At 33.1% G+C, this 13,363-nt stretch overlaps 1 protein-coding gene across 1 annotated transcript; it reads left to right on the top strand.

Moving 5' to 3' along the window:
• Nucleotides 1-1,197: 1,197 nt before the first annotated feature.
• On the top strand, nt 1,198-3,287 carry LOC139875382 (uncharacterized). The gene is made up of 4 exons (XM_071862718.1): nt 1,198-2,064; nt 2,163-2,822; nt 2,889-3,057; nt 3,148-3,287. The coding sequence occupies exons 1-4, from the start codon at nt 1,198-1,200 to the stop codon at nt 3,285-3,287; spliced, it is 1,836 nt and encodes a 611-aa protein (XP_071718819.1).
• Nucleotides 3,288-13,363: the final 10,076 nt, after the last annotated feature.

Here is a 13,363-nt window from a genome sequence, read left to right as displayed (position 1 = left end):
AAACGTGATGGCTATTTTGGTCATTTTGCAGTTAATACTTGATTAAACCGGTTTGAAAAGGTTGGTACCGGCATTTAATTAACACACTCACATCTCATCCTCTCATTTTACAAAACCCTAAATCGATCGATCGATCGATTGAAGCAATGTCTTGGCAGATTCGCACACCTGATACCGATCCTAAGTCCATCAATGACATATACGGTATGTGTTTCTATACTTGAATTTTTTATTTTTTTTTATTTTGCAGATTTAGAACCCTAGAATCTAATTTAGCCTAATTTTAAATTTACAAAATTAAATGCAGATTGTTACCCTGATTCGTTCACAGTTATCTTACATCATGGTGGTAGTCTAATGAAAAAAGGTAGTGAACTAGTTTACAGCGGAGAAACAACCTACGTTGATTGTTTTGATGTAGACAAGTTTAAATTTTATCAATTTAATCAAGTATTAACAGAGTTGGGTTATGATCCTCAAGAACCTGTAGTATTGAGGTATCTGCAACCGAATACAGAGATGAATGTTGGGTTACATCTGTTAGATAATGATGAAGATGGTTTTATGATGCTTACTTACATGGATAGTGATAATACTATAGAGTTTAATGTCTATGTTGAGCATCCAAATAAAACTGGAAAGAGGGTACTTATTCAAGATATTGATGAGAATGTTAGTGAAGGTAATGCAGGTAGTGAAGGTAGTGAAGATGGTGATTATATTGAAACAGATGAGGAAAATCGAATTGATGATGATGATGTAGACATGAGAGACTTCACCTTCAACATTGATAAAGATATTGAGTTTATGGGTAATGGTTCTAAGTTTTTCAACACAGATGTTGTAGAAAATGAGGATGATCATGAGCTAGAAGAATTGAATAATGATGGGTTTGAGAGTTATGATTCTGAAAGTGATGAAGAAGCTATAAGGAAGAAGAAAATTCGTGGGATTAGAGCACATGTGGAATCAAATGCAGAGATTGGAAAGACCTTTTTTTATCTTGGGCAAAAGTTTGAATCAAAAGCTGAGGTTAAGGAAGCAGTTCATTTACATGCTATTGAAACAAGAAGGAAACTTGTGTTTGTTAAAAATGATAAAAAAAAGATTAGGGTTCGATGTGAAGGGCTTGTTACTAAACCAGGAGTGGCTAACCCAGTAGATGCTGATGGGGGTAGTCAATAGTGCAATAAAGAAATGGTTGGTCATAAGTGTGGTGAGGGGACCAGCAGAGTAAAAAGAATTGGTAAAAAAGGGAGTTTAGGTGGGAAAAGTAAAGACAAACGTTTAAAGGGTAAAGACAAACAAGTCAAGGGGGATTCCAATAAATGTGATAAGGGGGAATCTTGTGCACCTGCAAAAAGGGAGTGGGTGAAACGAAAATTGATTATTAAATGTGACTTTGTGTTATTGATATCCAAACAACCAGATTGCCATGAATGGGAGGTGAAAACCTACCAACCCCATCACACTTGCAAACAATCCAGAAAGCTACCATTCTGCACTTACAAATTCTTATCAACCAAGGTGTTGCCCAAATTAGCCACAAATCCCAAAGTACCTATTAAAGCTGTTAAGGCTTTTTTGGAAACAGATCTGGAACTTGTAATCTCTGAATATAAAGCATATCGTGCTTTAAAAACTACAACTAAGGTAATGCAAGGGGACTATCAATCACAGTATGGGGAACTTAGAGATTACATCTTAGAACTGCAGAGGTCTAATCCTGGTACAACTGTGAAACTTGATGTGGAACCTGGTAACCTTAAATCTAAAACTAGGGTTTTCAAAAGAATTTATGTATGTCTGGGAGCACTCAAGAAAGGATTCAAGGCAATTGGTAGAGATTTGTTGGGATTAGATGGTTGTTTCATGAAGGAACCTGCAAAAGGTTGTATTTTAACTGCTGTTGGTGTTGATTCCAACAATGGCATTTATCCTGTAGCATATGCCATTGTAGAGCTAGAATGTGGAGCTTCTTGGACTTGGTTTTTAAAATGTTTGGGTGAAGATCTTGATTTGTGCAGCAACTCTAACTTTACATTCATATCAGACAGACAAAAGGTATTGTTTGTTTATATTCATACCTAATTATTCATTCATATCTAATTAATTGTTATTAGGGTTTGGTTAATGTTATTTTGATTAATTTATGTTATTAGGGTTTGGTACATGCTGTAGAGAATTTGTTTCCATGTGCTGAGCACAGACATTGTTTAAGGCATATTCATGGCAATATGAAAGGTTCATTTAGAGGAGTGGCATATAAAAATCACTTGTGGAGGTGTGCTACTGTGACAACTGTACCTGAGTTTGAACATGCAATGAACCAGTTAAAAGAATTTGATAATGCTGCTTATGTTTGGTTAAGTGATATCCCTCCTCATCAATGGGCAAGGAGTCACTTCACTGGGAGGGCTGTTTCTGATGTTTTACTTAGCAATATGTGTGAGGTTTTTAATAGATGGCTTATTGATGCAAGAGACAAACCCATTGTCACAGCTCTAGAGTACATTAGGGAGTATTGTATGAAAAGGATTGTGAATGTTATCAAGAAAAAGTCAAAGTGTGATGGCCCTTTAAGTATTGGAGCTGCTAAAGTTTTTGAAAAAATCAAATCTGAAGCTAACAAGTGCACTATTTTATGGGGAGGAAACCAAAAATACCAAGTTAGTGGACCAGCAATTAATGGACAACCAGCTGAGCAGTTTGTTGTTGATATGGAGACCAGAACTTGTGCCTGTAGAAAGTGGGAGTTAACTGGCATACCATGCAAACATGCAGTTGCAGTCAACTGGAATATGGTTGAAAATGGTTTTGAAGTTGGTGATCCAGAAACTTGAGTTCATTCTGTGTATCAGTTAACTACTTGGAACAATACCTATCAGTTTACATTTGAGCCTTTGAATGGCAGGCATTTATGGCCAAAATCTGGTGATTTGTACACACTTGTGGCTCCAAAAAAGATTTCCACTCCTGGAAGACCTAAGAAAAAAAGAAGGATGTCTGCAAATGAAGTTGATGATATTGGTGAAGGAGGAAAACTGTCAACACAAGGTAACAGTTATTTAACTTTTACAATTTTTTCCTATTTACTTAGTTTAAATTTTTTAGCATGGTTGTTTTCCTATGTAACTATCAGGTAAGTTGAAGAAGTGTGGATGATGTGGAGGTATGGACATAATAAGAGAGGTTGTCCTAAAGGAAAAGGGGATGCATCTACTAGTGGTGGTGGAAGTGTGAATAAGAAGGGAAAGGCTGCAGCAATTGGGAAGAAGAAGAAATAGATAATTCTGTTGGATCTTTTGTTATGGTTGTGAACTTGAACAGTTCTACCTGTCTTTTGGTACTTGTGTAATGGTATGATGAGTAAACTAATTGTCTTTTGGTACTTGGATCTTTTGTTTAGTGTTTATGTAATGGTAGTAAACTAATTGTCTTATGTTCACTATGTAATGGTTGTTTAAATTTGACATTTCAAGTTGTTTCCATTGTTATTTGATGTTACATGTTCAAATCAGGTTAAAGACAATTGCAAATGCATTTTTGGATAACAAAAACTGAATATGGAAGCAAATTGCAATTGCATTTTGGTACCTGTGTTGCATTACATCAATAATTGTATATGTTTACATTCTACAAACACATCTTGATCAAATAACCTTTCATTTCATCCATTACTTCAACATCCATACACTGATTTCATTTACATATAGCCACAATAAAACTAAACCTTCCAAAACATACCAAACACATGCTAAACCAAAAGCTTCCAAAACATACCAAGGATATACTAAAACAAAAGCTTCCAAAACATTACATTGTAGATCAATTACTAAAGTAATACATGGCAAGCACACACCAACTAAAAATGCACATTAACTTCCAAGTCCTAGAATTTCTTTCTTCATTACGATGCCGTTCATACACTGCAGCTATCACTGGCTTCGAAGGATCGTACCATTCAAAGAATGTGCAACTACCCCTCTACAACATATATAATCCATCAAAATTAATTATACAAATTAGGGACGAATTTAGGGTTTTTGATAATTACCTGTGATGCACAACAATAGAATCGACGACCAGGGTTAGCATCTGTTCTTGAAATACGAACAACAGCTGGACGACCACACCAGCATTCCATCTCGATCGAACGATTTGTGAATGTTTTTTTTTTAGGGTTTTTAATTGCAATTGATTTGGGGATGTTGATCGTCGATGGAGGGAACCCATTTAATTTATAAGCGAACGTGCCATCTGTTTAAACTACAAAATGACCAAAATAGCCATCACGTTTCATGCACGTGATGGCACTTAACGTCCAACTTTGACGTCTGACTGACGGAGGGACGCGTAAACACAAAGAGTGATAATAGAGGAATTCTGAAAGCCAAAAAAAAAACTCGAGGGACGCTGTTTGCTTTTTGGGGTAAAACCGAGGGACCAACGGCACAATTATTTCATTTATTAAAAAAGAGTCAAGTATTATTCTCCTAACAAAACACATAATTGGCTCTCATCCGAAACTTCGTTCTCCAACTTCATAGTTATACTTTTACTTTTAAAATTAATTCATCAAACCCCTCCGTTTTCGATGTAGTTAGTTGCAGGCACGGAGCTTGAAAATTTAAACGTGGGTGGCCGAGTTAAACATAAGAAAACATGTAGTGTCATATAACATTTATAATTATTATTCGTGTAGTCGAATTAATCAATCAATTAACCAATGAATGCATAAATCAATTCAAAGCATACATGATGTGTGTTAAACATTGGACATTCAGTTTATAAGACATCAATATTCATTTTATTTATAACAATATTATTAGTTATAATAAAATGAATTAAAATTAAAGTAATATAAAGACTATAATTGAAATAAAAGTACGAATAGACATAAGTTATAATTATAAGTATAAAGTATAATCAATCAATCATCAATTATATAATAATAAATAATAAATATACCTTTTGAAAGATGGTTTGATTTTAATCTCCACCCATTTAAATTATTATTATTATTATTATTATTATTATTATTATTATTATTATTATTATTATTATTATTATTATTATTATTATTATTATTATAAAAAAGAAAAGTATATTGTATTACAATTTTAAAAATAGAAGATATGTTCAGCTTCACAAGAAGATAAGAAACAGAAATTAAAAGCTCATTTTATTAAACATATGACTCGGTTACTAATGCTTGAGATGGCCCAATTGTATAAGTTTTCATATCTTGCCCTCATAAATAAATAAATTGCTATTTAGGACAAAATTTTGTGGGGTGGCCAGGGCCCACCCCTGCCCCTTATATCCTCCGTCCCTGGTTAGTTGGGTTTTGTTTGTAAAGTTATTTCGTGTTTAAAGGTGATGGTTGTAACACTAAGTATTTGTGTTTAAAGGTGATGGATTTGGTGGATTTTGGGTTGGAGTGAGAAATGGAATTTGTGTTTGTACGTTTTTAGTTCTTGAATTTTGGCATAGTTAACACCTTTAAGCCTTGGACAAAGTATTTTTGGGTCGGGTTGGGTATGCAATTCGATTCCTACATGAATTTTAGTCAAGAAGAACCAATAACATGTTGACAACAAATAGAGCAATTGTGTTACAAATATAACACACCAAAAACATACTCATGAGTCATGAGCAATAGCTTAACGCAATAAGCGTGATTTCCATTCAATATAAAGCCAAAAAACCAAACACGTAGAAATAACATAATCAATGCATTAAACATACCCAGATTAACATGGTTAACGATTTGTGTCGGATCCTATAAACAAAAAACGTATGTATCTTAAATATACCCAGATTAAAAGAATAGTAGAAGATGTAAGTAGTCTAAGTACCGTTAAGTAAGAAAAAAAATAATGTGTTGAAGTGTTATATATTTGATTGCGTTCGTCGAAAACAATCATCAACTCTTCCTTTCAGATCAAAATGATATCTTTTCAAGATTCTTTTAAGAAAATGGGACTGGCATCCGATTTTTTTCGAATTATATGAAAAATGGGGAAGAATAATTGAGATTTTAATTTTAATCAATTTAACGAAATCTTAGATGTCGAGTAGCGTGTCATCACTAGTTTACAGGGTAAACCACTCCCAACCATAACGACATTCCTCTTAGGATACACTGTCACATCAGCGCAACATCAACATGTTTTCATATTTCATTCCCATCTCATGGCTATCACTTACTACTCCAAATCATTCTGTACCTCATCTCCATCACATGTCCCACCAAATTAATTTAATGAACTTTTCACAATTTTTAAACCTATGAGTACAAACAAGTATAGCACAAATAAATAAAGAAATATGAGGGATGCTTGTGGTGCATTATGCTATATGAAGAAAACAATCAGGGCGAAGCTGAGGCCAGCTTGAAGGTGGATGTGATGAAACAACAATGCCAACGGTGTACTCGAAGACAAGACTATCACAAGCCTATCACGAGCTCCATTGAGCAATGGTCTTATGAGGAGGTAATTTTACAATTTTTGATGATTCTATCAAACCGTGTGATAGAGTCATTAATAAAATGTAGGGTTAATATCAAAACAAAATTTTTATTCTATAGTTTCTAGTTCTTCCAAGTCGGTTATTTTATACTTTAATTACATATTTCATCCTTAAACAACTCTCATCACTAATGTCACAGCATCATCCTCATCATGTTCTTGTGAGAGCGCGATTTCACTTTCCTGCTCTCACCATACTCTCAGGTCGTCATCATATTTTTCTTTCCTGCGATTGTGGATGGATGATTGATATAATTAATTTGTACTCTTGACTTAAACACCTGGAAATTGATTTATTTATATAGTATGATAGATCCATGTGATGGTGAAAAAGTATGACATAGCTACTGGTGAATGATAACTCCTAAATTATACAGTTTTTTGATAACATTTTGAGGAGTTATCTTAGTATTTTAAAGCCATTTTAATCCTAAAACACACTAAAATGGGTAAAAAGGTATTTCTACTGATTTTATCAAAGTTATGTATCAAACATGATCAAAAACAGAGAAAATTGCAGAAAAGGCTGTGAAGCCGCTGACCTAGGGTAAAGGAAGCTGCCGGCTTTGGAGTTGAATACGTCAGAATGTTTCAGAATTTCTGTAAACTTGAAAGAACTTGTTGACCAAGTAAAAAGCAAAGGAAGCCGCCGGCTTCATCCTGAAGCCGCCGGCATAATGAACACAGTTTCTCAACTTATCGACCAAGTTCAAGTAAAAATGGAAACAAAATCAGAAAGATTTACCGGATCACTGAAGCCGCTCGCCTTCCACCAAGCCGCCAGCTTAATTATGACGGTTAAAAGATTTGTGCTTGCGGATTAAGTTAAACTTGCAGAATGAGTCACCGACCTAAGGCAAGCTGCCGGCTTCCCACTGAAGCCGCCAGCTTGGCCACCGTTTCTGAAAATTATAAATAGAGGTCTCTGGTCTCAGTTTTAGTATGTAATTCCGCAGTTTCAGTAATTCAATAATTCTGTTTAGTTCGTTTTTCTTTTAGAGTTTTCTCTAAACCCTTAGATTAGATTTATTGATTGTACTCAAGAATCATTCAAGTTTTAATTCAAGTTTCATACATCTACCTTGTTAAGGTATGATTCTATCTTTACTTTATTGTTTAATTTAATTTATTTACTATAATTGTTTCTGTTCGTCTTCTGCTATGAACTAAATGTTCATAGTGGTTACGTGGACGAAAACTGAACTTCATCTGGGAATCAGATGAAGTCGCCGGCTTGGCTGGAACAAAGCCGTCGGCTTCGTGTGCTTCATCCATACAGTTCTGGTTCTTTTCCATATATGTACGGTCGAGTTTCTGTAATGATGTTTGAACTATTTCGAATCTGTTTTGCTTAAATACACTTGTTTGCCATGCTTAATGATTAAATAATATGATTTTAGGATTTATTAGTACTTGATCCGATGATCTATTATTCGATTCATGCTACTTGTTTAGATCTAGTCCATCAAACTTGTTAAAATGGATTGCATGCAACTAAGTTAAAAAGCTTAATAGTGATAAACTTGTTTAATTGAAATTACGCTTATATAATAGAGTTTGATATTGTTAGGCTTAATCGAAGAACCTTTGTTTGGATTTGTTTAATCAATGATTGTATGAGAACTTAGTATTAATTGACTTTCAGCTAGTAACTTGAGTTGATCTACTTGGTGTTTAATAGCTTATATGATTTGTCAGTCTATATGCATGTTGATCCTCATCACAAGATTAATGTGTATCATGTAATTGAATTAAACATGAAGAATTAAGATGTTAGTTATGCCCATCACATATCTAGCATATGCTTTAAGTCCGACTTGTTGAATGATATGCGACACTTAGCTTAACCTATTAAGGGATGATAGTTGGTCTATGATTATTATTCTGCTTTGTGTTAATATAAGTTATGAAATTTGCCTAATATGATTCTGGTATTAGCTAGTTGCTTTTGTAACTGCTTTTACTTTTATCTGTTTATTTTGAATCTTCAATTCTTTGTTTTATTTTATTATTTTGTTTATCTCTTAAAGCATATCTTTCCTAAGAGATAAGAATTTATCCCATAAAAGACTTAAAAATCTATATTTAATTCTTTAAAAAGAATTAAACTATTTAAATAAAACTACTCTTATCCGCATCTACGCTCTCTTGGGACGATAACCTAAAATACTACATCTGATCGGGTTTTTTTGCTCGTTAGGGTGTTAAAGTGTATTAAATAAAGGTTCTATAAATTTAAAAGTTGAAAGATAAGTTAAGCACTACTGCACACACTTTTGACACATCAAACTTTTTGGCGCCGCTGCCGGGGAGCGCGGTAAATACGGAAATTAGATATACTTTGGTTATTGATATTTCTTGAAAACGGGTGATGACTGTCTTCCATTAGGGGAGGGTTGTTGGGGTTCCGATTTAAAGGCTCCTGCTCGAACCTTGACGCTGACGGGTCACTTAAGTATTGAAAGATTCAATAGGCCGTGTATGTTTGATTATTCGTGGTTATGTGATAAAATTTGTTATTTAATATTGATATTATTTATGTCATTAATTATTTTTATTATATTTATCAATTTAAAATTTATTAATATATTAAAATACTTCCTAAATATTAGAAGAAGAATTAAAATAAATTTAAAATTTAATTATATATACCCTTTAAGGTCTAAAACATTTCTTTTTATGATTTTAGATCACATGAATACTCGATCCAAGAAACCAGTCTTACAAGACATGTTACCAAATTCCGATATATTATTTAAACCTTCTAAGGATTCAAATATTGTTAAGAAATTAAATTTCAATGAAGGAATTACTTCTAATGATGATTCATTATCTAGTCCACCGTCTAGTCCTGATTCTAATTTGGGATCTCTTTTTGGTTCAGAAATTGAAATAACTACTGATTCAATGGAAGCGTTAATGAAAGCGGGTCGGGAAGGATTAGGTCACGCTATTACTCAGACTGTTATAAAAGAAAATTTTGATATTAAAGGTCCTATATTTCATTTGCTTAAGGATAACCAATTTAGGGGTACTGAAAAGGAAGATGCTAATTCTCACATTCGGATTTTTAAAGATATTTATAATCTATTTAACATTAATAATGTGGAAAGTAATGTCATCTATCTTCGTCTCTTTCCGTGGTCACTAAAAGATGAAGCTAAGGAATGGTTAAACTCATTACCTGAAGGAGATATTACTAGTTGGAATTAGGGATGGCAATGGCCACCCGATCCAGTGGACATACACCCGATCCACTCGCTTCGTGATGGATATGGATGAACCTAAATGGATATGGATACGGATATGGATGAACTTAAATGGATATGGATATGGACATGGATGAAAAGTTTCATCCATGGATATATCCATTACCACCCGAAATACATATACAAATACATAAATATAGATATATGCTTACATATATATTATTACAAGCTAATTTACGGAAAAATTTACATTTTGCTTTCAACCATATAATGAAATAACTATAATATATTACAATAAAACATGTATATCTAATAAAATAAACTTACAAATTTATATTTGATTTTTTATAATCTATGCTTTATAGTAAAATTAACAAATTTTGTTATATTTTCGACAAAGTTTACACATTTTTATGGATATATTTTGATTATTTCATGTTATATTTATTTTTGATATGCTACGTTTTTGTTTTAACCACATATTAGAAAATATTATAATTTTTTTAATATCCATTGGATATCCATTAACCCGCTTAATCCACCGGATATGGATATGGACTGATGACCTGAAACTAAATGGATATAGATATGGATATGGATGAACAAAAACTAAATGGATATGGATATGGATACGGCATCACCTGATCCATATCCGATCCATTGCCATCCCTAGTTGGAATACGATGGTTGAAAAATTTCTCACTCGATTCTTTCTCGCATCAAAAACTGTTACCCTTCAAACTGAAATTGCTAATTTTCGTCAGAAAACTAACGAGTCTCTTTATTCTGCTTGGGTTCAATTTGGTCAAATTCTTAGAGGTTGTCCACAACATGGTTTGGATAAGTTTAAAAAGGTAACTACTTTCTATAAAGGTTGCTACAAGAAGAGAGATTGATACATCTGCTGGAGGAAACATTATGTGTAAAACTGTCGAAGAAGCTGAAACATTGATTAATAAGTTGGCTGCTCATTCCCATGAATGGCATCAAGACTTAGACATTTCTCGTTCGCTAAAATCTGTTAGTTATGATTCTGAAGATATGGTTAAGGCTATGAATGTGTAATTGGCTAATCTAGGAAGGCAAATTGAAAAGCTTACCAAAGAAATGCATATGATTAAGGTAGGTTGTGAAAAATGCCAAGGTCCTCATGCTACTAAAGATTGTGTTACTACTCTTACTATGGAGCAAGTTGAGAATGTTTCTTACGTGAATCAATATCAAGGAAACCCAAACTACCGTAATAATTATAATACACCTTATCCTGCTAATAATAAAAATCCACCTGGTTTCTTTCCTGTTATAGCACCCTTCATTCCAAATTCTTCTAATGCTCAAACAAACAAGAAGTCTAATCTTGAAGAAAGCATCCTAACTTTCATCAAGAATCAAAATGAAGCTAATGATAACATAAAGGCTCAACTTTTTCAAGTGCAAAATAATCACCAAGCATCCATTCAAAACTTAGAGCGCAATGTTGCTAAGTTGTTCAAACTTGTCGAGGGTAAAGTTCCTGCTGAATCTGAAGTTTCTAAAGAAGTTCGTTTTGGAAAGGTGAATGTGATTCGAGAAGTAAATAAGGTTGATATTTATGAACCTGGTTTGAAGTATTTATGGGAGTTCGATATGGTAGAGGAAGAATATGATCAAGAAATAAAAAAGTTGACTGCTACTGAAGAAGAAAATCCAAAGATTCTAAAGTTCGAGGTCTTGATCATGATGAGGTAATTTTTAAGCATGAGTTGTTTGATGAGAAGGAAAAAGAGGTTGATGAAAGTGATGATGTTAGTAGTGAAAAATCTAAAAAATCGTAGTGTGAAAATAGAGATGATTGGTTAGATGATACTATGAAACAGTTGGAAGAAAGAAGAAAAGAAGGTTTCCGCCCTCTTTATTCATTCACAATTAATCCGATAGATCCATATGCATCAATTGAAATTCCTGTTGTTATACGCACTGATCTAGGGGAATTCCAAATCCATTGCTTAATTCGTGGTCCAATTCCTGTTATTGGATTAGCTGATACTGGTTCTAGCATTAATGTTATGTCGTTCTCCGTTTACAATCGCTTAGAATTGCCATCGTTGGAACCAGTCAAAGGAAATGTGTGCTTTGCTAATAGTCGTTTACATGAACCATTGGGGATTGTTAAACAAGTTGAAGTTATTGTCGATTATGCTTTCTATAGAATTGATTTCTTGGTTATGGACATGAAAGAAGATCCGATAACTCCTTTAATTCAAGGATCTCCGTTTCTAGTTACTACTCGTGCCACCATTAACTATGCTGATAATTCTTTAACTATTCGTTATGGTGCCATATTTGAATCCATTCTGTTAGTTTCGAGGTCCAAAGTTCCTCGCACCAATGTGAAAATGGTTAAAATTGATAAAGAGGATGATGATGACTTTACCGTTGATAAAAAAGTAACTGAATTTATAAAAGAGCAATATACGATAAGTGAAGAAGTGAGGAGGCAAATACATGATTTAATTGTTAAATTCAAAATTTCTTTTCGTAAGGGTCTTGACACTACATTGAATTTCTTACAACAAATCAAGATGTTGAATGAGTATGAGAAGAATAAGTGTGGGGAAAATAAGCCTAAGGAGTGATCCAGTTAGAAGAATGAGTCGCGCAGCCGACTCTATAATCAAAACTACCTATCTCTATATATGTTTATTAGGAATATGTCGTTTCTAAGTATTTTATTATTTAGATATTTGTTTAATTATCAATGTAAGAGCAATATAGCTCCTAAGTGTTGACTTGTTTAAGTGATGAAAGTTATTAATAAAATATTATGTTTATGTTATACTTTGCATGATTTAATATCTTGTTAAGTTATTTATATTCAATTCAAAAGAAGTCCGCAAAAGTGCTCAGCAATCATTCTATGATCCTACAATCAAGTAAAATCACTCTTTTCCTTTTTCTCAATTATGTCCTTTATTTATTACTTTCTTTTATTATAGATGCAATGAGGACATTGCATAATCTAAGTGTGGGGAGGGAAGTGATTACTCACTTAAAAAAGATTAATAGATACTACAATTTTCCCGAAAAAGTTGAAAAATGGGTACAATTTTAAATTTTTAAAAGTATAAATTCTTAGTCAAACCTATGTCTTTTTACTAACTTAATCTTAATACTAATAATAGAACTACTCTCAATTTCGAGATCGGATTACTTGTTTAAGATAAAAGCCAAAAATTGTGAAATGAGTGCAAACTTATAGCCACTACCATATGGCATAATAAGCATGGACCACTGAGGCAGTAAAAGAGTCCAAATAAAGGCCAATTTAGAAAAAATTGCCAAAGTGTAAAGCTAAATGCTAAGCATGGAAGCAAAAGAAATGAAAAAGGTAAAAGAGCCTAATGAAGGCCAACAAAACAAAAGAGTTCCAATGAGAACCATACACTTTTAAAAGTTCTAGTTAAAAAACAAAAGAGTCCAATGATGACCAACTTGTATACATTTGACTTAATAAACATTAGAACTACTTGTAATCCTTGGTCTGGTTCAGACTAGTTTTTATGAATAATAAACACTAACTTCTTATTAAGACATATTTTTGACTTTGCAATTTTTACTTTAATACCCATGATATAATTT

This window comes from Rutidosis leptorrhynchoides, chromosome 11, assembly GCF_046630445.1.
Source record: "Rutidosis leptorrhynchoides isolate AG116_Rl617_1_P2 chromosome 11, CSIRO_AGI_Rlap_v1, whole genome shotgun sequence".
Lineage (NCBI taxonomy): Eukaryota > Viridiplantae > Streptophyta > Magnoliopsida > Asterales > Asteraceae > Rutidosis > Rutidosis leptorrhynchoides.
Note: the sequence above shows the minus strand (reverse complement) of the source record. Positions and strands in the feature narration are given on the sequence as shown.